Source organism: Sycon ciliatum, chromosome 12 (genome assembly GCF_964019385.1).
Source record: "Sycon ciliatum chromosome 12, ocSycCili1.1, whole genome shotgun sequence".
NCBI lineage: Eukaryota > Metazoa > Porifera > Calcarea > Leucosolenida > Sycettidae > Sycon > Sycon ciliatum.
In genome coordinates, this window is record NC_088654.1 from 9,540,143 (window position 1) to 9,566,004 (window position 25,862).

At 46.5% G+C, this 25,862-nt stretch overlaps 1 protein-coding gene and 1 long non-coding RNA gene across 2 annotated transcripts; one reads left to right on the top strand and one right to left on the bottom strand.

Moving 5' to 3' along the window:
- Positions 1-10,391: 10,391 nt before the first annotated feature.
- LOC135828793 (uncharacterized) lies at positions 10,392-12,832 on the top strand. Its single transcript, XR_010555749.1, has 4 exons — positions 10,392-10,512; positions 11,060-11,193; positions 11,601-11,685; positions 12,155-12,832. It is a non-coding gene; the product is annotated as an uncharacterized LOC135828793 (long non-coding RNA).
- Positions 12,833-15,535: 2,703 nt separating this feature from the next.
- Positions 15,536-21,508, bottom strand: LOC135828575 (hormone-sensitive lipase-like). Its single transcript, XM_065341011.1, has 3 exons — positions 21,428-21,508; positions 19,495-19,651; positions 15,536-16,808 (listed from the first exon to the last, which is right to left on the bottom strand). Exons 1-3 carry the CDS (start codon positions 21,466-21,468, stop codon positions 16,599-16,601), a joined length of 408 nt encoding a protein of 135 aa, XP_065197083.1. The 5' UTR covers positions 21,469-21,508; the 3' UTR covers positions 15,536-16,598.
- Between the last annotated feature and the right edge of the window lie 4,354 nt (positions 21,509-25,862).

Below are 25,862 nucleotides of genomic sequence, written 5' to 3' on the forward strand. Positions count from 1 at the left end.
GTCTCGATGGAACGCTTGAGGATGGACTGTACATGTATACAGTATCGATTGTACCGAAAATTTCGGTGCGTTATATTTTCGGTAAAAATTGTCGTCACCGAAGTTACCGAAAATCAAACACCACCGAAAATTTCTGCTTTTACAGTATGTTGTAGGCAGTGCTGGAGGTTACGTACGTGACGATAGCGGAGCCAAGTGCAAAACGATCTAGGCAGTCGAGACAGCCCACCTCGAGTGCCGTTCGTGGTTTTTTGAAAAGTTTTCTTTGCCAGGTTCAGGCACTGATCCTCTCGTATTTTTCAGCAGCCATCATGACGAGCTCAGACAGGTTCTCCTCGAGGAGCTTCAGTCTCAGCCGTTCAAGGTGGTTTTAGTTTTGAGGGTGGAGATGACACGATAGTCGGCCACGGGTAGTACGTCTGCCTTCCCGTTTTTTAGAAGTAGACCAGCTCGGATCCTCAGCGACGGGGACATTGATAGTGCAGTCAAGACCATGGTGGCGAGGATCACTGGTCTTATTGATAAGTGGGTGCAGAACGGATCTGACTGGATCGTTTCTCGAGTGAGACAGCTGGATGTGTCGACAGCAAAGTACACTCCTCTTCGAGGTGAGTTTCTGTTCATCCGGCAGTGTTTGTTCGAAGCCTGTCGAATTTCTTGTGGAATGAATTTGTCGTAGATGTATGTTTTGTACCATATGTACAGTTTTTCGTGATTGACGAGAGAGTGTAGTTGTGATGTGGTGTTACTTTGAGCAAAGCCTTCGTTGTATTTTTGTGGTGTTCTGTAGGTGGTGCAGCTGCTATCCCGCCCAAAATAGAAAAAAAAGAAGGCCATCATTAACGTAATAAACAACGATGACAAGTGTGGGCGTTGTTGTCAGCGCTGCACCCCATCGACAACAACCCACAGCGTGTATCCAGGTACACCCAGTACGTTGATGAGCTGCGGTTCGATGGTGCAATGTTCCCTGCAACGCTCCGTGATGTATCCAAAGTGGAGATACAGAATGGTCTTGCAATCAATGTGTTTGGATACGAGGGGAATCTGTACCCACTCTATCTCAGCAAGCGACAGGAGACGCCAATCAACCTGCTTCTTCATGACGACCACTTCACATGGATAAAAAACTTCAGTCGTGCATGCGAAAATAAGAACAGACATGCCACACACTACTGCTTGCGATGCCTCTCCGCACACAAAACAGCAGACTCCCTGCAGCATCACAGCGAGAGATGTCAGGTGAGGAAGCCCGTGCCAGTAGTCATGCCCACAGCAAAGGACAGCATCCTCAAATATACAAATTTGAAGCAGAGGATGGTGGCTCCATATATCATTTACGCTGATACAAAGGCCATCATTGAGCCGATGGAGGAACAGCATGGCAGCAGCACTGTACGCACAGCCCGTCATGCACCATGCAGCATCAGTTATGTTTTGTTGTTGGTGTTGTTTTTGACTAATGTTTGCTGTACTCATGCCTGCACAGTGCTTCCTGTTATTCCTTCTTGTCTTGTTCTCCCCTAATTGTGTTCGTGTTGTAGTATGTGCATTTTGTGTGATTCCGTTTTTTTCAAAAAATCACTTATTCTTACTTTCCTTCTTCTTTTATGCTCTTGTAGATATGCTGCCATCCGATCCAACGGTGAAGTCCGTGGCGAGTTTGACGACTGCAGTGAGAATGCCATTCACAACTTTTTCGACAGTCTCAAAGAGTTGGAAGGCAGTATCCAGGAGGATTTGGCTGATATCAAGCCAATCCGCATGACGGCAGAACTGGAGCTTGAGTTTCAGACCGCAGTCAACTGCTGGATATGTGACGAAGTACTTGGAGAAGATCGTGTTCGTGATCATGATCATCTCACTGGTAAGTTTTGTAATTTTTTGTTTATTTTTGTTGTTCATGTGTTGCAGCTGCGTGTAGATATGCGCATGATGTGTATAGTGCATTTTCATGTCTTTGTAGTTGTTTGCATATGTGTTCTATCACGGTGTATTGAATTGTATTGTCTGTGGTATCACCTTCACTGTAGATGTTTACTATGTTTGTGTATTCCCCTCTTTCTGAATATCTGCACAGGCGACTATCGTGGTGCTGCACACTACCAGTGTAATATTCAGCTGAGTATCTCGTCAGGCGAAATTACTGGTCAGTCGGCGACACGCATTTTTCACAAAAATTTGCGTTTCACCTGCTGGGAGAGTATGCGTGTACTCGAGTCTCATCCTGAGCACGTTTTTTCTTCTTTTTTTCAGCTCCAGTATAGCTGTATTTTTCATTGCAAAGCCGCCCTCGATTGTTGTGTTCGTTGTTCAAACGAAGTGGACATTCAATCATGAAGGCAGAGGACATAGTCATAGGAGCCTGATTGGAGTTTCTCGTGGCATAGGACGGTCACACAGAGACACTTTGGGATTTTCTGAATATATAATACCGTACGCACGATGCTGAGATCAATTTGTGCGATATCAAATTGTTTGTGATCTACCACATCGAGCAGAACGGGATCCAAACACAAGCTTACCGACGGTTAGGCTGCCGACCTGACTGGACAAGTGATCCCTGGCTTCAACAGACGCCAGAAGTCGGACACCATGTCCTTTGCCGCGACGTCCATCTCCAAAAAGAACTCCATCTTCGTCGTGAAAAGGCTTGAAATACTCAATATTCAACCGGGATTCGCGGTCTCACCCTTTCTCAGATCGAATCATTTTTTGTTGTAGCAGTTGCAGGGCAGATCCCCGCCACTACTTCAACAGGCGATGGCTCCAAAGCATGCCTGGAACAAGCCATATCGAGGTTGCAAGCCACCCCTCTCAGCACTTTTTTTGAAGAAATTCGAAATTTCAATGGTGGAAGATATACTATGAAGAGAATTTCAAAAAGTATGTTTCGCGGAGCGATCGCTCAAGCTACGTCATTCAAACTTTGCAGGATGGTTCAGACGTACATGTTAGGCATGGCACCACAGGCGATGATGTCATAGCTGACACACAGAGTAACACACACAGCAGATTCGTGTGCACAGATCCTAAATTAGTGGACGTCATCATCTTCTTCCCGCTGATCTCGAATGTACTATGACGTGCTATTTCGCCTGACGACCTAGATCGCGGATTAAGAAGGTTGGCGATATCAGTGTCATCGCCAACAACATGGAGAACTATATTTCATGCAAGTGGCGTCAGTTTCGCTTCATCGACTCCATGGCCTTCTTGAACTCCTCTCTGGACTCGTTGGTGAGCAACACCCCGGAAGATGCCTTCAAGCTTACTCGTACATTGGCCCATCATGATCTTCTCCTGCGTAAGGGTGTCTACCCCTACGAGTACATGGACTCCTTTGCTCGGTTTGATGAGACACAGCTGCCACCTAAATCAGCATTTGAGTCTAGTTTGAGTGGAGAAGGTATCAGTGATGCCGAATATGCCCATGCTCAGAACGTATGGCAGGTAAGCAGCTTGTGCCTTCGGTATTGACCCTCAGAATTTCTCTGATGCCATGCTTTTTGTATTGTGCTCTACTTATAACTTTGAATGCTGTTGTGATGTGCTCTACTCATTTTTTTTGTACTCATTGCTCTCTATCTGTGGATGTGTGCATGCTTGTGTGCATGTGTGTATGGATGTGTGCGTGTGTGTGTGTGCGTTGTTGTTTTTTGTTTTGTTTTTCGTTTTGCAGACATTTGAGTGCAGTACAATGGAGGCCTATCATGACCTCTATTTGCAAACAGATGTCTATCTTCTAGCAGATGTCTTTGAGCATCTCTGCAAGACGGCATACAAGACGTATGGGTTGGATCCAGCCCATTACCACTACTCTCCCAGGTATGTTCATCAGTCTTTGTTGTTGTCCAATGTATTCTCTCCTTTGGATTGTGTGTGTGTGTGTGTGTGTTTTTTAATGTGTTCTCAGTAAGTACTTTCTTGTCGGTGTATTTTATACTTTTTGCATGGTGTATTGACTTTCGTGTTTGTGTTCTGGTGTGTTGTATGGTGTTATGTAGGATATGCATGGGATGCTCTACTACGGTTCACTCAGATTGAACTGCAGCTGCTCACGGATGTAGACATGCATCTGTTTGTCGAACCCGTCTACGTGGGGGCATCTCAATGGCGTCGCAGCGGTACGGCAAGGCCAACAACCCAACGGTGGATCAGTACAATCCTGCCGAGCCCACATCATACCTGCTATACCTTGATGCCAACAACCTGTATGGCTGGACTATGTGCCAGAGTATGCCGACATCCGAGTTTGCCTGGTGTGACAAGAACCTGTCCGAGATACTGGCACACCCTGTAGATTCGAGCATTGGGTTCATTGTGGAGTGTGATCTTGAGGCACCCACTTCGCTGCACCACTACTTCAATGATTATCCACTCGCACCGGAAGTGATGAAAACATTCTCAGATAAGCTATCACCATACCAACAAGCACTTGTGGAGGAGCTCACAGTGTCAGCCATAGATGGAGTCAAGTTGACACCCAGTCTCCTACCCAAGTCCAAGTATGTGTTGCACTACCGTACACTGCAGCTGTATTCGCGTCTGGGCATGGTAGTGACCGCTGTTCACAAGGTGTTGGGATTTCAGCAGAGTGCCTGGATGGCCCCTACATCAATCTGAACACTGCACTTCGCACGAGGGCTACAACCGACTTTGAGAAGAGCTTTTACAAGGTAAATGCAACCGTTGTGTGCCGTCCCATATGTTGTTGTTTGAACTCTTTATTCTCACGATGGCACCATCGCCAATAAGAGATAAATTTATGAGAAGGTGAGATTGTGGCTTAAACAGTTGGAAAGTGATTTACATCACTTGTTGTTGTTGTTGTTGTTGTTGTTGTTTTTGAAATCTTATATTCTCACGATGGCCTGTGGCCAATAAGAGAAGTTGCTGTTGTTGTTTCAAATCTTTATTCTCACGATAGCCAGTGGCCAATAAGAGATAATAGTGTGAGAAAGGATAGAGAGTGAGGAAGAATTGGGTGGCCAGGGCCTAGGGGTTAATGACTACTTTTAAAGTGTACGGGCAGGGTGGTCGAACCGCGAGCATACAGATTTGTGTACTTAAGTGTATGGGCAGGGGTGGTCGCTACACGAGCATACAGAGTTGTGCAACAGCAGGGATATCTGGGATTTGAAGGGCGTACGAGAAGGGATTTCGCGAAGCTGGGTGGGCAAGCAATTAAAGTAATGAAGGGGAGAATGGAGACAGCGGTCAGTCCGCGGAGTTGGCAAGTGCCAAGTACGAGGTAAACACAAAAAAGAGACAAAACCCCTCGGTAAAAGAGCCCACAGAAACATTACCGTACTGGCAAAGAACGGCAGCTATTTACAAAGGCCCTATTCCTCCGCCTGTATGATGCCCGGGACCCTCTGATACAGATAAGTACTATTATATAACCCAATACTACTTGGTCCGCGTCAGCAATATTGTCGCTTATCTTTCGACAATTTGAACTTAGACTTTGGACATGAACGCGTGCACTTGAAGTGATAAAACTTGGTACGATGGACGGTAAGGTATAGAATGACAACTACCTGCGAGGAATTTATTGTCCAAGGAAGGGTTCCTACTTTTTTCGGTCCTCCTCGTCGCTGGTCTCGTCGATGGCGACAAATATTTTTGCTCGGGATCGACTCTCTTGCTTTTGCAAGCTCATCTCTCTTCCTCTCCGCTGCCTGGCTATTCTCTAAAGAGAAGTCGATCGTGGCGGTCGCCTTCTCTATAGGACTTCGCGTGGGCAGCACGACAGCCTGTATGGTTCAAATCAGATGCCATTTTTTGCAAGGTTTTATTTTGAACGATGACGACGCGTACAGTACTTGCAAATCTCCACGATGCGCTGGACACTCCGAGCGTTGAGCTGGAGGTAAGGGAGCTGCGATCTCAGCTTGATGAGCGATCCCTGAGGTGAGCGATCTCGGCCGTTCAGCAAAATGGAGCTGATTCCGAGTAGCCGATTACTTTCTTGTGGCTTGTGCTGCTCTTGCCTGCACAGCATAAAAAGATAATCTATTTTGATGCGGCGCTGTATCAATCAGAATCGTCCACCTGTCGCTCTTTAAATCCAATCGAACTCTAGCTAGACCTTTCAGGTACTAGCAAACTAACTTGCTAACCAAAATTGGGATGAAATGGGCTGCCAAGTAAGCATTGGCGACATATAAACAAAGCTGAAAGGTAAGCGACAATATCGCTGACGCGGACCAAGTAGTACAGTACTAGTATCAGACGAGAAAGCTTGGAAGCTCAGGGCCCTACGCTATGCTTTTTTGCCTTGATGACCTAGACAAAAAAAAGCATAGGGATGTTATAAATTCTTTGAAAAATTCCTTTTGTTTAAGACATAACCTGGGATTCGAACCCGCACTATCGCGCCCTGCATGCATCCTCGATACACTTCGCATACATACTAATTCTTCCAAGTTGCTTCACATTATGATCTTGCTTTTGAAAGCCCTATTTGAATATGCATTGTGGCCAGCCGTCTTTGATGGTACGGTACGGTAGGGATAGGTACGGGACAGGTACGATCGAGGGTAATACGACACCCTCTCCCGTACCATACCATCAAACACAGCTGGCCACATACAGCTGCCCGCAATATTCAAATAGGGCTTTCAAACGCAAGATCATAACGTGAAGCAACTTGGAAGAATGGGTATGAATGCGAAGTGTATGGGGGAATGCATGTAGGGCGATAGTGCGGGTTCGAATCCCAGGTTATGCCTGAAAAAATAGGAGAATTGAAAAATTTATACTATCCCTATGATTTTTTGCCGTCAGATACGGGATAGCGCCAGGCGTGACACAAACAAACACACAAATACCAAACGAGAGAGCTTGGAAGCTCAGGGCCCTACGCTATGCTTTTTTGTCTGGTCATCATGCATGTGACGTGCCAAAGCCGTGTGAACCCTGGCTAGCGCCAAACGATACTGAAGTAACGTCTGTTGCACTACTACGGCGTTAATATTTTTTTGTGTATTTTTAATTTTTAATTTTTTTGTTACGTTTCCTGTGAACGGTAGGCGTATGCGGATAGTGCCGGCAGAAAAATTGGCAAATTCGGTACTTTTTTGGTAAGTTTCCTGCATGTTTGGTATGTGGATAAAGAAATGGAGCAGAATTCGAGGAATTGCCCGCCATAGGTTTGTATGGTTCTGCCAATTTCACTGCTTTTCGAGCAGAATCTGCCACCTTTTCGAGCATTATCCGCACACCCCTAGTGACCGGCGCTGACTCTGCCGATCACGGGCGTTCTGGAGTCGACGCGATGTCTGTCCTGCCGTTTCCTGTGACCGGGGCTGACTCTGCCGATCACGAATGTTCTGGAGTCGACGGGATCTCTCTTCCGACGTTTCCTGTTACCGGCGCTGACTCTGCCGATCACGGACGTTCTGGAGTCGACGGGATCTCTCTTCCGACGTTTCCTGTGACTGGCGCTGACTCGCCCGTTCAGGATTATTTTGGAGACGACGGGATCTCTCTTCCAAAGGTTGTTTTAGCTGACGCATCATGTCACATATTCGGCAACTAACGTCCATTCTTATTGCATTTCTTCATCTCCCTACTTCGTATTTCTTTCAAGAAAATCTCCCTAGACAGCACGGAGTCGTTTACATAATACGACTCCCTGCTATACATCTATATACGTTATAATTATTATGCTATCGGCCTACATGCGATTCCCGGGCTGGTCGACAGGCGGCCCAGCCAGCCTGCTAGTGGGATCTCGGCCTCGCACACAAATCCACACAAAATGTTACTGCACTGAATGCATTCCCCCGATACACTCCGCATATATACTCATTCTCTTGATTGTACCGTATTCTTGATGGTACGGGACAGGTACAGGATAGCGTCAGGCATGCCGATGGCACAAACAAACCAAAATATATTGTGGCCAGCTGTCTTGGCTGGTACGGTACGGTACGGTACGGGACAGATACGGGATAGCGCCAGGCGTGACACAAACAAACAAACAAACAAACAAACACCAAACGAGAGAGCTTGGAAGCTCAGGGCCCTGCGCTATGCTTTGTTGCCTAGCTCATCGTGCATGTTGTTAGAACTGATGGAAATGCTTTTTCCTTTGATTAGCTTCATCATTGTATTGCAAAAACGTTTCAATGAGATACTGAAGTAACGTCTTCTGCATAGCTATGGGACCGGCGCTGACTCTGCCGATCACGGGCGTTCTGCAGTTGACGAGATGTCTGTCCTGATGACGTTTCCTGGGACCGGCGCTGACTCTGCCGATCACGGGCGTTTATCTTCTTATTATTATACTGGCGACAACCAACATCCATTCTGATTGCATTTACTCGTCTCCCTACTTCGTATTTCTTTCCAGAAAATCTCCCCATACAGCAGGGAGTCGTTTACATAATATGAGTCCCTGCTATACATCTACATGACTGTATAATTAAACGTTATAGTTATTATGCTATCCGCCTACATGCGATTCCCGGGCAGGTCGACAGGCGGCCCAGCCAGCCTGTTAATGGGATCTCGGCCTCGCACACAAATCCACACAAAATGTTACTGCACTGAATGCATTCCCCCGATACACTTCGCATATACTAATGTCTTATTCTCTTGATGGTACCGTACTCTTGATGGTACGGGACAGGTACGGGATAGCGCCAGGCATGTCGATGGCACAAACACACAAAAATATTGTGGCCAGCTGTCTTTGCTGGTACGGTACAGTACGGGACAGATACGGGATAGCGCTAGGCGTGACACAAACAAACAAACAAACAAACAAACACCAAATTAAAGCTGTGTGGACCCTGGCTAGCGCCAGACGTTACTGAAGTAACGTCTGCTGCATAGCTACGGGAATTAAAGCTGTGTGGACCCTGGCTAGCGACAGACGTTACTGAAGTAACGTCTTCTGCATAGCTACGGGAATAAACCTTGTTATAGTTCACACAGGCTTGGTGTGAGAGGTGGACTGAGACTTGACGGCGCTAACGGCGAATATCAAGACCTTACGGCCACGGAGCTGCGGGACTCTGCGCTGGTCGTCTATCCGTGTGGAGGCAAAGCAAACGCGGGCAACATTCTGCTGAAGCGAGCGTGGAGCTGAAGCTGGATTGGTGACTGACGCACCTGCTTACTCCACAACACCGGCGCATAATGATGTGCATGTACAAGACTTCGTGAGTATTCAACTCAAATTCGTGTTCCGTCAGCGTCAGTATCAGCAAGTACAGTCATGTAGTACAATTTGTTCCCAAAATAACTTCGGGACAGTCTGTTCATGGTTTTCATTTGTATTGGACTCGTTCTCTACACTTGCGATAATTTAGCGGCAATTCTAACGTTGTAGCGTTGTTCTCTTGTAATTTAGTGGAACCTGTATTGAGTAACTGAGTTTTATGTTTCGTTACATTGTCGTCAGATCTCCTGTGTACCGGTTTTGTGGCACAATGATTATAGCCATTATATTTGGTCGTCTCCATTCTTGTGCAATCATGCGTACATGTATGTAGGTTGGTTCTCTTCATGTTATTGTGACCAATTTCATAGATGTTGGTTGCCTTGTTGCTTTCTCTCCCCTCTCCTCTCACCCAAGCCATTCTGCATAAGCGAAGCTGTGGACGCAGCATACTGCTGCTACACTTCAACGCGGGAATGCGTATAATAATAATAATAATATAGTTCACACATGTTGTTAGTTTGACAGCATGAAACAAGGTGGAGGACACAACACCCAGCTGGAGAAACTAAAGAAGTCAGTTACGACTGCCCTTGAAGCTGAGAAGTTGTGTGAGCTCAGTCTGTGCGAACGGCAGGTTCATTATCCAAACAAATGGCAAAATAAAAAGTTGCCAGAAGAATAACCTCTACAAATAACCACTTGTGTTATACACACATATCAACTACCTATCAGCATTTCAAAGAATATTCTGTTTCTGAAAACAATCGTTTCAATGCTCGACCTTATTATAATGATGATAAACTGAACACAATTCAAGAATACTATAACTCAACACATAAGAGATTGGAACTCAGATGGTGAGCCAAGAAAAAATTGTAACATGGAAAAATGTGGGCACAAGGCACTTTCATGCTGTGGAATGTCTCTGTGCTCCTTGTCAGTTTTGCGCACGTCTAACTGTTCAAAATCTGGCTTAGTTGGTGGACTCAATCGCATAACTTGTGTCCACATTTGTCCATGTTACATAAGTGATATGAATGTTATCTAATCTGGCACTCAATGTGTGACATTTTGTGTGTTATTTTGCAATATCACGCGACTCAATATCACATCAGACTAATTATACCAAAGTTCCGTTCGTTTCTCTGCAGGGAGGATGGGAGTTGAAAAATCCACAGCTGATGCAAACCGGATTTTTAATGTATGATGTATATGTGTTTTTTTTCTGCACCCTACTAGGTTCATCGTTAGCTACCCCACAGCTGAGTGCCATACTGGTCATGACGTAACTACAGAAACAGGAAAACTTGCCGGGGAGCTGAGCCAAAGGCAAGGTAAGAAACTAAGAATCACTCCTGGACATCTGAGGTTTCATGCAAACGGTGATAACGGCACACGCGCGATGACTTTGTTTTGTAGGCTCTGTTGAGAAGCGACACTCCAACGCGTTCACCTGTGACCACCACGGCACAATGTATAGTGCGACAAGGCTGGTGTGATATTCAGTGCTGAGAATGTGGCCGCGGTCCGAGCAACAAACAACACCTTTGTGCAGTTGACAAGATCCTTGTTCACCCTTGACCATTCCTGGAGCAATATAAATCTAAATCTGCAAAAACAAACTCTCTCTACAGCTACTTGTTTTCTCCTGCAACCTTCTCCGGGACTGTGCTGCTTTTTAGAACTCCTGTCATGTCCAGCAAAATCCAGCCTTATCATGCTCAACTAGGGTCAGTACCATACAGTTGTTGCCCACAGGGACAGTTGTCTGTGTACTGCTGCGGGGTACTGATGTTTTATTTGGCTGGATTTCATCAACAACGACTACTTTACCATTCAAATGGTTGGTTGTTACCTGTGATCTCTGTGTTCTCTTTGTAGAACTTTATACCTGTGCATGGCCATGATCCCATGTACAAACAGCCCCAGAGGGTACCCATGCGTGCTGTCAGCTTACTTATCTGGGACCAGCGTGTGGCGCACGGCAGTCGGCCCAACAACAGCACGCGAGCAAGGTACGTCAGAACACTGCTACGTATATGAGTATTCGTGTGCGTGTGTGTATGAGTGTGCGCTCGTGTGTGTGTGTGTCCGTATTTGTTTTAAAGTTTGATGCAGTGGTTTGTACTAGGTGCTTTCCCGCCTACTCAGTTCTCACCAACCAGACTGATATCTATGATAAAGCTCTGCTCTACGGTACATGAGTAGACGATGCTCTCCGGACATCTAGCAGCATCTAGACCCTCCTGGAATACGGAGAACTTAATTATGGGCTGCTTATCGCTATAGGCTACTGACATGTATTGTACTATGGTACTTGAAGTCTTGAATAGTAGTCGTTGGTGGGAAAGGATCATCCCTCTAGGCTATGTGTGGGTTCGTGTTATGACAAGTTCTTGTGGGCCTACAATGTCCCCTGCAGGTATGTTCAATTTGTAAAGATGTTCCCATCCATCAACCTCCGCTCAGAACGAGCTAAGAATCGTGGACAGCTTATCAAGGACAAGGTATGTTGCGGGTGCTCCGCCGGCTGATGTGACCAGTAATGGATGTGTCTGTCCTGCTGCTAAGTATACGAGATCTCGTAGTCCTTAGGCTGTTGTGTTGTCCTGCTGCTGCCTAGCGGATCATGTGATTGTTTGCTTCCCTGTGTGTGCTCTGGGTACTGCCCCTCGCATTGTTTCCTGTAGCTGTGTGCCTATTGTGCTGTTGTCTGTGTTCTTGTATTCACATGCCGGATACCCTTGCATTCATGTATCCACATCATCCGGGTGACGTCACATGCCTATTATAGTGCCAGTGGTGTAGCGATGTGCTAGTATTGTTTTCCTGTGTGATGACATTCCCCAAACGGTCTCCTGTCTCGCATGCGCTCGTGTGATATGAGCATGCATGATTCGTGAGTCTTCAGTCAGCGAGTCTTTATACACACATGCAACACAGTGTTATCTCTGTGTTAACACGGTGTACTTGTAGGTTGAACTAGCTGGTGTCGACTTGACTGACCTGGGCAAGAAGCTGTTTGCCCTCAAGGCATGGGCATCCGCGGACACGAAAGTGCCCCGCGCCAAGGCTAAAAGACATAGACTACATGTTCGCATGGCTCTTTGTACATTCACAGTTGAGTGGCTCGTTTTATGTGTATGTTTAAATCATGTACACCCTCTGTCCCTAGTGTTTCAAGTGCATACTGACGCTAACCTCCAATGTTATATCCTAAGTATCAGATCTGCACTATCGCACATAAAACTGGTGTATATCTCTTTACTGTGTTGACTCACTACCCTACTAGCCACAGTCATATTTATATCAACAATAACGTGGGCACCGCATTATTTTTTGTTTAGGAGCTGCCGGTACACCGGTAGCATGGGTCACGCTAGTGCAAAATAGGCTAGACTACATGCAGCCGCGATCCAGGCACTATTCCATCCAAGAAATAGTGGGAGTAGCTATCCTGATGCCTTGCAACATGTCCAAACGACTTCAACTTGATGCTTGGTAATAAAACTAATTATGGACCTTGCTCTTTAAAAAAAATAGTTCAATACTCGTAAAATGAGTGCCAATGGGCAAAGGTCTGGTGCTGCACTGAGAACACATGAGTGGTGACATCTCGTACTGCAATAGGAACTACCATAAAGTACCGCCAGAGCGCCCCGTCTCGCGAGAGCGCCCACCTTGATTTTACAGCCAAGGGAAGAAAATCGTATGGCAGAATGCTACTAAGTTTGTACGATTCGAGAACCTTCGTGTATAGTCCTAGGGCCCATTTGAAATTTCTCACTTTTACTTGACACATGTTTGCTAACATGGATTTTATGATCATTCCTGGATGGTTTTTGCCTCCTGAACACGATGGCATAGGTTTCGATTGCCGAATTGTGTCCGAACATGGTGAAAAACATCAAAATAGAAAAAGGCCGTTATTACCATGGCAACCTAACTAGAATTGCTCCTATATCCATTTTTACTGACATGTATATGGCCAAGTAGCACCTCATTTTGCTCAGAATAAGCAGTAGATACAGTACGGCGACAAGTACTGTACTTTCACAGTGTCAAAACAAAATTTCCAAAGTGCGGTGAAACTTGGTTATTGGACATGTACATGTACATTACATGTCGCGTCGAATGTTAGCATTGAGGCACGTGTACATGTACATAGTATGTGCAGCTAGCAGGTACATGAGACTATTTACAGGCATGCATTACTATAATTATCAGACTTCAAACACGAGAGAAGCGTCAGACGGTTCGGCGTTACACTTCAACTGAGAGAATAGGTATTGTAACCCAAGTACTAACAGGAGAAGGAAAAGGTGGTAGGAAACTGTCAGAGTCTAAGGAAAGAAGTGCTATAGGACAGTTTCAACCTGAACTAATTTACTCGAAGTACGTGTAGACAATACGATAGATCTCGCAGCAATGTAAGAAGGACAACACTATTTGTATGCGATGGCAGTGCTGTAACGAAAAAATGATGAAAATGAAAATACCAAAATCCTTTGCATACTAGTAGATATTAAAACAGTACAAACACTGGCTAGCTTGCCACTATACTTAAATGCTTTGAAAAGACTTCAAGGCTGCAGTTGGACAGCGCTCACAGGTGAATAGCTGCAGGTTGATCCCAACATTGTGATGCGAATACTTTCGCTTCCATGTGTTTCACTTTAACTGAAGTTGTTCTTCCGTCTGAGCTTTGGAAACTCTACGCCGTACAGCTGAGCCCATCTCTACTCCGCCATCTACACCATCACTGTTGGCTCTGCAGTCAGGGACAATTCTTTAGCCACTAGTACATGAGGTATTATATGAACATGTTTTCCCTCTTCACCGCCGCTCTTGAATCGCATCAACTACGTGCCGTGATCAGTTCAGGAGAGACAAGCCATGACATTGGACATCGGACTCTTTCTTGCAGTTAGTGTTTTATAAGTATAACGGTAGTTTCACACTGCCTAGTCCCAGCCATCAAATTCTGTGACAAGGAAATGATTCTTCTACTGCTGGTGTTGCATATTGGGATAGGTTACCTCCAGGTACTCGGATTTCGTTTTTGTAACACTCCACACCACATAGCTACTCCCTCTCACTGCAGCATGGCACTCCTTAGGCCTCGGTCACACTACGGCAAAAATGCTGCGTCAGCGTCAGAATCATGAGCTTTTCCATGGCAACTGACGCAACGCGGGAAGTTTGAGCGTCAGACGCTGCTGCGTCTGACGTGGGGAAATCGGCTGCGTTGCCGCTGATGGGAGTGACGCTTGGCGGAAAAACAGTGTCTTTCAAGTAAAATTAGTTTCAAGACACTTTGCTTGAGTTGAGCAGTTATTCGACATTCGTCTGTTCAAGGTTTGTTTTGTTCCCTCTTTTTGTTCGAGATGAGTCCGTGGACCTACGAGGCCGAGGCTCCTCTGCTCCGAACCTGGCGGAAGAGCGAGGCGTTTTCTGAGAAGAAAATGATGTCGAGAAAGGACCAGTTGTTTGAGTGGGTCATCGGCCAACTGGAGCCTGTTGACTTGTGAGTGTTGTGTTGTCGTCAAGAGCCCCAAAAAGGACAACCAGTATGACGAAGTCAGGAGAAACACAGCTGCGATGCGGACTTTTCTTGCCTGATCAATGACACTACAACTGAAAATGGCTTCAAATTCGGAAAGAAACAACAACGATCGTGCACGCGTGGACCTACAGTCCATTCAGAAAAAAATGAACTTCTAGCTTTTGGCCATAAATGGGTCAAACGTTGAGTTTTTTTAGAATTATTTTCTGCAATCCCATATGGAATCCTCTTCCAATTATGTTTCTGAAGTTTTTTTGTCCAAAAAGCAAGCCATAGCAAGAATAGGATTTCGGCCAGGTTTTGCCCCAAAAGCACTGAATTGGGAAAAACCATCAAAATCCAGGCCGTTTGACCCCGCCTGCAACAGTGCATTCTGCGGTTCGAACCCCAGTTCAGGCACCCTTTTTGGACCCTTTTTCAAATTTCAAAGTTCGCAGCACTGCACTGTGTACGATGAAATCACGAAAAATCGCCAAATACGGGAGCTCGCCAGAGCCAGGACCCATCTTTTTATGAATGGACTGTAGTACCTTTCGTCTTCTTGTAATCAAAAATCAATGAAAAATTCGAAAACTTTGTCCGACAATTTTTTTGTATAATAAGCAAAAGGCCGGTTTCCGTGGGAATCCGTGTCGTCATTGAGTTTTCCTGGTGGTTTTGTGACGTAGACAAATGCGTCAAGCCGCGGCAGTCATGAGCTGCAAAAAAAACAAAACACTGTGTGACCCCGCGTCTCCGGCAAGTGCTGCGGCTTGACGCTGCGTCCAGCTTCAAACTGCCGTAGTGTGACCGAGGCCTTAGGCAGTTGTCCTAGAGCTGTTGAGCTGGTAAATAGGCTTTGTGCAAATGGTAGCTGATCACCACGGTCGGTGTGTTCAAATCATGGTACTAACACTAGCCGCTCTTGTAGATTCGAATCAAATGCTCGTCCACTGTAACACCTCCTGTGCAGCAGTACTCACAAAGTAAATGCCTTCATTCCAGCCCGATGAAGTTAGCCAGGTCTGAAACGTTCCACGGTTGTAGATTAGTCCTATGAATAGTTACAACTGGCTTGGCAAGCTATGATGACTTTCCCCTGCTTTCCACACATAATTGTTGTGCTGCTCCTTGTTGGAATCATGCCTACTTTTCCGGGGAGCCAAGATTACATTATAATGAAGGTTCTGCTGAATTTAGCATCGATCCATTCGTGGACGTTCCGACAGCAAAAGCGCCAGCGAGTCAATGCAAAACTTTGAAGAAAGTGTCCAAACGAGGTAACACATTTCTGGTATGTCACAACTACACGACTTGATGTTCAATCTTTCCAACTCTCGCACAAAATCAGTGTACGCGTCGGTTCGCATCCTGTGTATGTACGGTGTTACTATAGCTCCTGGCACATAAAAGGGTAAAAACTCCCAGGTCCAGTCAATATAGTACCGAGAAAGTCTTGAAAATGCTTGAATATAGCCGATGAGAACTTAGTTTTTTCGGCAATTTGTATTCCTATCGAGGGTGATTTCGGGACCTTTGGACGCGATTGGACACGCCATACTGGGCCAAGATACTCTTGAAGACATTATCTATCAAATAACACCGAAAAATCCTTGTTAGCCAACATGTGTCAAGGCATGTATTTTAGAGGTCGATTTTTTGAATTGGCCCTAGTACTAGTACTAAGGTCACACTTGGTATGCTTTTATGTGGAGCTCGAAGGTAAACTGGGTATGGATTGACTGCACAATGTGCAATTTTTGTACAAGGTCCGTGTCGTATGGCCTACAGACAGGAATCCACCTCCACAAGGCGGCCACGAAAGGACGAGATGGTGGGGCGCTCTGGCGGTACTTTACGGTACTTGTATCACGACTAAACATCTTGGTCGTGTTGTTTGATTGCTGCGTCCATCAACTCAATGCACACATTGGTGGCTTGCCGCGCCAAGCGGCTGACTGCGTGGAAGTTGAGGAAGCCATGGGATATTCCGTCGAATGGGCGTAGTGTCACATCCTTGCCGAGTGCGTGCAGACGACCCGCCATGACGATGAAATCATCCAAGAGTGGGTCAAGTGAACTTGGCTGAAAGGTACAAAAGAACGGAGAGAAAGAGAGAGAGTGTGTGTGTGTGTGAGAGAGAGAGAGAGAGAGAGAGAGAGAGTGTGTGTGTGTGTGAGAGAGAGAGAGAGAGAGAAAGAGAGAGAGAGAGACATGCACACACATGCACACACACACACACACCTGTACTTGTTGCTCACTGCCAAAACTGGTCACGTGGGTCTCCCCGGGAGAGAGGAGAGAGACTCAAAAGGAATCTTGGAGAGATGACTCAATTGGTTATTGAACCGCCCAATGGCCGACACCCCGTGAAATCCCCAAAACTCTGGGTGGACTTGAAAACGATCCCACTTATGGGCTCACCACACCTCAGTAAGTGGGTGAGGACAAGGTGCAGAAAAAGGATTGACGGCATCAGGGTATCCGTCCTGGGATCCAACTGCAGTTACCCCTGCCCCCAGTGATCTGATTTAGACATCACTAGCACCATCGCTTACACAAGAGTTAATTTAGCCAGAAGCAGTCCATGGTTAACAGGTATGTATACTTCAAATAGAAAGTATATGAACCCTGGAACCAACAAAGGTGGCAAATACAACATTACACCTTCAAGCAGCCGAGCCCGTTGGCAACATACCCAACACAATCAGGCATAAGTGTACCCACCAACTGAACTAGCTGGCACACACACACACACACACACAGAGTAAGAGATGACCCATAGCACGAAGAAATCTATCGGCAAAGAAAAATTGCTTTCTTACTTGAACACCCACAAAGGAGCACAATAATGTAGCATGTTGAGATGTTCTTGTACTCAAAGAGGCCGATAAGAAGTACGGCTGAGCGTCGGGCAACTTCCACTAGACAGCAGGGGTCCTTCTGCAATGGAGGTTGCTGTCATGGAAGTTCTATCAGCTCATACTGCACACTACTCTCTGTGGAAGGGGTGCTAGTAACCCACCTTCCCATTCCTAGCAGGGTCCAGCACATACATGTAGATGATCTATAATTATGTGCTTACCAAGGTGCTCTGTGCACACTTCACATGACTGACTATTAGAGAGAGGTTAAGCTGCACGTTATTTCTGACGTGATGCGCAATATCACGTCAAATTAGGCGTAAACCTCCAAATTTCGACGTGAGCTGCAGGTCACTCACATTGTTTTCCAATGCGCGAGCTGAACTTTCGTGTCACGTAAAGCTTAACCTCTCTATTAACACCAAGGGTGCGTTTGGTTGGTACGATCTAGAACAGGATCGAACAGCTGGTGCACATGGAGCAGCCTCATGCCAACCAAACGGTACTCCAGAAACAGAGCACATTCTTGTGGAAAAATGTGCCAAACTTGGTGCATTCTTCAAAATGTGTATGGGTCACCATGGTCACTTTGTACGGTACGACGAATCCAACCCAAAAGCATATGCACGTGATCATCTGGGACCAAAATCGATGTTCCCGCCAGGTTTCACTGTGAAAAAGTGAAACTGCTCGGTCTGCTCCGGCCCCGATGCCGGAGCAAGCAGAACATGTTCTGGCCGACCCAGAACAGGTGCAGTCCCAACCAAACGCGCTGTTCTGGTGAATCCTGTTCTAGTTCGTACCAACCAAACGCGTCCCAAGAGTACATAACCCCCCAGAGTGTGCAACTCCACTATGGGTGCTGTCCCGACAGAATTTCAAGTTGACGTCATTTTGATGATGCAATGCGCACTTTACACGGATTATCAGACGAATCCGGAACCTGTGGTTGACCGAAGCCGATCGATCCTGTACAAATTATTGCAAAGAAAAACGTGTGATGCGTTGACACCCGTACACACGTTGTAAATCACTGGTGCAAGGAGCATTGCGTCATAAATAATGACGTCAACTTGAAATTCTGTCGGGACAGCAGGGTATGTGGGAGTTGCACACTCTGGGGGTTATGTACTCTTGTTAACACCCCTTCCCAGACACGCAATATGTCTCAGGCACAATCGATTTTCTCTGGAACTCACATGGCCAGCTACTCATTACACACAAACTAGCTGCTCCATACATAGCTAACGGTAATGCTAACGGCACAGTCAGACCTCGCTTAACCGCACACATCCGTTTTCCACAAAAATATCCGGATAGGTGAGGGGACTGGATAACCGAACACCAGTTACATTGGATGCATCACGTATGCTGCAAATCTGTAGCCAGCTATTTTCTTCCGGGTCGCGAGGGATCCGGATAAGCGAGGTCTGACTGTACATCACACCCAGACCCAGAGCTACAGGCCAGGGCCTGTCACAACATTGCTGACCTCTGACTCTGTGGCTCCAGTAGATCCTGTGAAGTACGTACATGTGCATGTATTTCAGAATTAGGTTGTTTACATGCTCATCATGTCACATGTAGAGACTACACAGTCTCCTTTTTGGTGAAACACACTTCCAACATTGCACATGTTGTAAGGTTGCCTAACTTAGTTACATGTACATGACTATTGCATCTAGTCACAATTCACACACCTACGTGTGGTATAGCAGTGCTTGGGTTTTCCGGGGCATCGGAAAGGTTCCTTCTCGAAAGACTTTTGGACAGGGGTGTATTTGCGGACAGTTCCTGATCGATAGGCCAGTTTGTCAATACTATAAGTACGGAATTAGCACTCCTCAGCTACTGGTATGTGAATGCATAGCTCATACCGTACTGCCATGTGTGCTATAGTGGCTTACCAGCAATGCAATCGATGGTAAGCTGTGCAGCATCTCATCACTTGCCACCAGTGTAGAGAGGTAGGCCGGCGAAGCATTCAGGATGGTGGCATGACGTTGGTGGATGCCCGACTGCAGCTGTGACAGGTGACGAGTGTTCGGGTGATAATCTGGCGTGCTGGACAGGACAAGAGAAGAACACCATGAACTGGTACAGAGCAATCAGCGTTGCTGAGTACATCCACAGCATAGCCTAGCAGTGCGAGCACAGAGAGACTGAGAGAGTGGATTCCGATGACTTTAAGGAGACTATAGCAAGGGCAAAGGCAAGTCACACGGTCCACGTCCACCAAACACCTGCCTCTAGTCACAGAGCTCTCTGTCCTCATCCATCACCAACGTTGCATCAGATAAATAAAGCAGGGCAAAGGAAGCGACGCAGTTTTGTTTCAATTCCAGGTGATGAAAATCAAAGCTCGAGGTGATGAAAATCAAAGCTTGAGCTGATGTGCACACAGTACCCAGAAAGTGACAAAACCATACAATGCTGCTCAATGAAATCCGGTTGTGCACAGCATACACAGCTACCCAGAAAGTGACAAAATCACAGCTACCCAGAAAGTGACAAAATCACAGCTACCCAGAAAGTGACAAAATCACAGCTAACCAGAAAGTGACAAAATCACAGCTAACCAGAAAGTGACAAAGTCACAGCAAAGCACTTTAAAGTACAGTGCTGCTCAATGAAATCCGGTCGCGTGAGTCAAGTTTGCGCCTTGCACCATTTCGCAGCCCAGTGTTCGCAGGTCTAGGGCTGCGCAACGCCCGGCACGTACTTGAGTGACGCGACTGGATGTCATGGAGCAGCACTGTACTGTAAAGAGAGAAATTTTCGCTAGAGAATATATTTCGCTATTTTCGCGACCATCACACATTCGCAAATATAAATCGTCGCACACTGCTCTGTACATTGACTGTAGACAGTACAAGATCCAAATGAAGAGATAAAATCGCAAAAGTTTCTGGTCGTGAACGAGCACAATTCTTGAAAACGCGGACTTTGCACGCCGCAAAAATGTATCGCTTTACAGTATATGGGGCCAAATGAAAACCTGGTGCACATCCGTGTTACACACATGATACAGTATCTTTTTATTCCCGTAGCTATGCAGAAGACGTTACTTCAGTAACGTCTGGCGCTAGCCAGGGTCCACACAGCTTTAATTTGGTGTTTGTGTGTTTGTGTCACGCCCGGCGCTATCCCGTATCTGTCCCGTACCGTACCGTACCATCAAACACAGCTGGCCACATACAGCTGGGCGCAATATTCAAATAGGGCTTTCAAACGCAAGATCATAACGTGAAGCAACTTGGTAGAATGAGTATGAATGCGAAGTGTATGGGGGAATGCATGTATGGCGATAGTGCGGGTTCTAATCCCAGGTTATAATATGCTAAAAAAATAGGAAAATTGAAAAATTTATAACATCTCTATGCTTTTTTTGCCTAGGTCATCAAGGCGGTAGACGGTGTCGTATTACCCTCGACCGTACCTGTCCCGTACCTGTCCCGTATCTGTCCTGTACCTGTCCCGTACCTGTCCCGTACCGTGCTATCAAAGACGGCTGGCCACAATGCATATTCAAATAGGGCTTTCAAATGCAAGGTGATAACGTGAAGCAACTTCAACTTGGAAGAATTAGTTTGTGTGCGAAGTGTATCGGGGGATGCATGCACGGCGATAGTGCGGGTTCGAATCCCAGGTTATGTCTTTAAAAAAAAAAGGAAATTTTATATAAATTTATAACATCCGTATGCTTTTTTTGTCTAGGTCATCAAGGCAAAAAAGCATAGCGTAGGGCCCTGAGCATCCAAGCTCTCTCGTTGGCTAGGGCAGCGGAGAAATGGATGGAGCATGGCAGCAAAGCACACCCGTTTGTTTCCAATGACCTACCACATGTGACTATGACGTTTGCGCCAGAAACCTTCCACCATGGAAGCGAATGATGACTGCCTTAGAAGGCTCAGAGCTGGCACTCTGCAGCAAAAAGAGAGTGTTGAGCATGGTACAGAACAAATCGTCAACGTCAACCGTACATGGCATGCTAAAACCTTTGTTTGTTTGTTTTGAAACTCGGATGTTTTTTCTTCTTTTTTTTCTCTACAAAAGACACATTATCTCCAGACACTGGGGTGAATAATGGAGTGTGCATGTGGTGGTGGGGCCCATTAAGCTCAGCCAAACAGAGGTCTCGGCTTTATAGCTCCATGGATGCACCAAAGGGGGATCGGGTAGGAGTATTCAAAAGACCACGAACAGCTATTGTACTCTACGGTCGGAGAGCACACATACAAATGTCACCTTACTTCTCACAGTGACTTATATGAAGGCCGAGGCACCGTCCATAGAAGCTTCTCCACTCCATACTCTCAGCAGTGTCCAGAAAGTCGTCCGGAAACTGAGTATGATCAACGATCAGGTCGCCAGTCTTGTCCACTTGCACGACAGCGTAGATGACTTTAAAAAGCTGCGCGTGATCCCTGAGCAGCTCTGAATGTTCTTCAAGTGCTGACACAGCCTGTGCGAAATCTCTATTAGTATTCGATGACGTCAGCAGTGACTTGATGATGTCATCAAGCGCCAATGTACACGTGGAGAATATGGATACACTAGATCGCAGTCCGTTGCTGGCTACACCCGGGTAAGCATTGTAGCGGGAATATTGCTGCAGCAAGTAAGGGATGGTGCTGAGCAACGACCCGATTGCAGCGCACAGCATATGACAAGCGGAAGCCAATCGGGACTTCTGCTCCGGGCTCAGTGCTCCGCCACCGTTGCTGCGCTGTTCCTGCTGGAGACGCTGCACTTGCGCTAGCAGCCCTTGCAACGCTGCGGTTGTGACACGCGGTGGAGCGGAATAGTGACGCGCTGCATTGCGTGACACGGGGCATTGCCAGTGACGGTGTGTCACCAGCGACACAGTGTACTCGCCACTACCTGTGTCCGCTACACTCACCAAGTTCCTGGTACTGACAACAGCTACTGAGCAGGGAGCACCGGTATGCTGTTTCACCACACGGCTACACGGTGCAGGAGGGCAATACGCCGAACTGATACAGCGGGAGCGAGAAAGCAGCAGCTGTGAAGCAACGACAGGTCGAGTGGCGTTACGTGCTACCGTTGATGCCGCCATAACAAGAAGCTAGGCAATAAGAGTCCCTTGCCAGGGCAGGCAGTCCAATTGGTTTCAAAGGTCAGGCAAAATCACAAGTCCTGCAGAGCACGTACACGAACACATGTTCAAAGCGCATGCAAGGCAATTGCAAGCACATACACACACAAAACAGTTGTGCACGGCACATTCAAAGTACACACTGCTCACACATGAAGACAGATAAGCACATATGCGCGCGCACGCGCACACACACACCAACACCGACACACAAGCAAACAGAGAGACACACACACACACAGATGAGACTCTGACCAAACACATGTACTAGTAAAAGACCGCAAGCACAATGTCAATGTGATGCACACCTCCAAGACGGAATGGGCGCTTTCAATAGTACACATACTACTTCTGGTGCTTTGAAGATCCAGAAAACCCCAGTGTAACACCGGCTTTAGCCTACAGGTTTGTACACACTGTGGGTGACATTGCATACAAGTAGATCAGCACATCTAGTACGATTGTTCTTCCACTTCAAGAATCGTCCCTTCGTTTCACAGCACAGAATAGCTGTCTCTCAGCTGGTAATCAGCAGGGACATTCTCTACTTGCGAAGACTGAGTGATTGCCAGCACTCGCCCTTTCCTTCCACAAGCGATGTATAGAATAATAATATCACTGTTCGAGTAATTTTCTTTCAAATCTGAGACCATTGACAGGATCGGAAGGAGAGCTCTACTGCAAGCCAGAAGTCAGGCTGGCGTCAGGCTGGCGTGAAAAGTAACGAATTCAAACCGCTCCTCAACAAAATCATTACAGTTAGCAAAGAAGCTAGTTCCAACCAATCCAAGTAGAGTGACTTTCAGGAACTAATCCAACGTCTTGTTCATTCAAATAAAAGACAGTGCTTTTTTTTGTTGCTTTTTTGCTTTTGTCGTGCTTTGTTACGAGATGTATGTTCCTATGAGTCTTGAAGTGCAACAGCGGGAATTAGTTCACAGGGCTCCAACAACCGGAAATCTGTGTACACCCTCTCGTACAGGAAGCACAGCAAAATTTGACAATGCCGGCGGGAAGTTGTACAGCACCGCCGTAGGAGACTTGAATCCCCCACGTGCACGCACCCATATTTCCTCTGGTCCTATGCAGTACACACACAGTGACACAGGGTAGTACGGGTTCTAGTACTCACCATATGACCCCCGCTCACACCACCTCCAGCCATTTGTCGCAGCCTGTTTTGTCAATGCATGGCACCAGACCACACCCACCTGAGCAATCCAACCCAGGGTCGAGTGCTGCAGGTGCAGAGTGGTCGGAAGTCACACGCCGTAGGGTTACGTCACGCTACGTGAAACCACAGTCCCCTTTGTTTTCCGGCTACTCTCATTGGTTATCATTACCATACGGTCTGAAAACTTGTTCTTCTATTGGTCAGTTTAAAGGTCTACTATCACAACTGAACTAGACGCAATAATTATCATCGAAGAACATTCTAGAATACCTGGGTGATGCACGAATTTTGATAGTGCTCACTTCCGTTAATCGTTTTTCTTTGTAATTTTCCATTCATTTTCTGCTTTAATTCATATTTGCTTTGTTTTCCTAGCTTACTATTGCCGTGGCTGGCTCAACGCCCTTGTCTCAGGGGATTCTGTCTCTGCATTAGCTATGCTTTTCACATGCTATGAGATTGTGTCTAATAATAATAATAATAATAATAATAATAATAATAATAATTCAAACAGTAGTTTGGAGGCGGTGGGAAAAACAGTTTCGTAATACGTATTCGCATGCAACGACGCAAATCCACACAATTCAGTAGACACTTTTTCTATCAAACGTTAGGTCTTGTCCCTGTTGACGCTCGTGGTACTCGTCCTCGTCGTGGCCGTCCTCCAAAATGTGCTGTGCAGTCCGATACTGGAACGCCTTTGTCTGCGTCCAGTGTAGATGTACGCATGCGCGCCTCCGCCTCGACGGGCGGGGAGCTTGGCCCATCTCAGACAAGCGTGAGGAAGCGAGGGAGACCGTCTCGAAAACCACCCAATGTGACACTGGAGCTCATAGATGTTGTGTATAGTGTTTGTCGCCGTATTGTCCCTCTCCGTATTGTCTCTCTCCGATCTATAATTATGCATGCTCGTTGTAAATAAAGGAGTCTTCGTCTTGTCCCACAATGGACTCCTGCGTGGCATCAGGCTAACACAACATGGTGGCAGCTGTGGTTTCTACGACTGTAGGAAAGAACCCTTCGCCTCTAGCCCGCAGTCGAGCATCCCCAGCTCCGGGACAGTCTCGTCATCGTCGTCGTCATGCGTCGTCGTCGTCAGTCTGAGAAGTTTGGTTGTTAGTCCAGTCATGCCCGGCATGCACTACGCTCTACTCGTTTCGTCCTACTCGTGGACTCTACTCTTCAGCAGCAGTCACGCCACTGCTCCTTGTCTCTGCTGACTGTCGTCCCTGTCCAGCCAGTTCGTCGTCCTCGCATGCTCAATCTCTCGGCAGCTCCGATAAGCCTGCTGTCGAGCACTGATCGCCATGTCCCCATGCTGTGCTCAACCCATCCGTCTGGGAGAGAGAGAGGTGTCACGGTACGAGCGCTCTGGATCGACCAAGTCTGGCTCGTGACGGAAGGAACTGCCAGGCGTATGCCGGTTAGCTGTAGCTCATTCCCTCCGCTTTGTGTTTCATTTGTTTTCGTTTGACCTTGTGTGCTTCTTTATTCTTTCTCTTCACTCTCGATCTCCTCATTTTTTTGCCTCGAACTTCTTCAGTTTTCAAAAAAACAAAATTCTCTTCTGTGCAGATGCTAGGCATGCCCTGCTACTGACAGTACTGTACTGGTGTACGTGTAGGCCCTAGCTCGTCTCTCAATCTTGTTTTTCATGTTCCTCTTTCTTCCCGGAAAAGGGATATATTGTGTAGATTCATCTTTTCTCTCTCTTCCCCTCCTTTCCCGGAAAGGGAGATGTTGTGTATAGTGTTTGTCGCCGTATTGTCCCTCTCCGTATTGTCTCTCTCTGATCAATTATTATGCATGCTCGTTGTAAATAAAGGAGTCTTCGTCTTGTCCCACAATGGACTCCTGCGTGGCATCAGGCTAACACAACAATAGACACCGGAAGAGTTACCAGAAGCAAGGTGAAGAGACGGAGTACTGGGGATCTGAATACGTCGATAATGGAAGTGACAACAACGATCAACAAGAGGAAA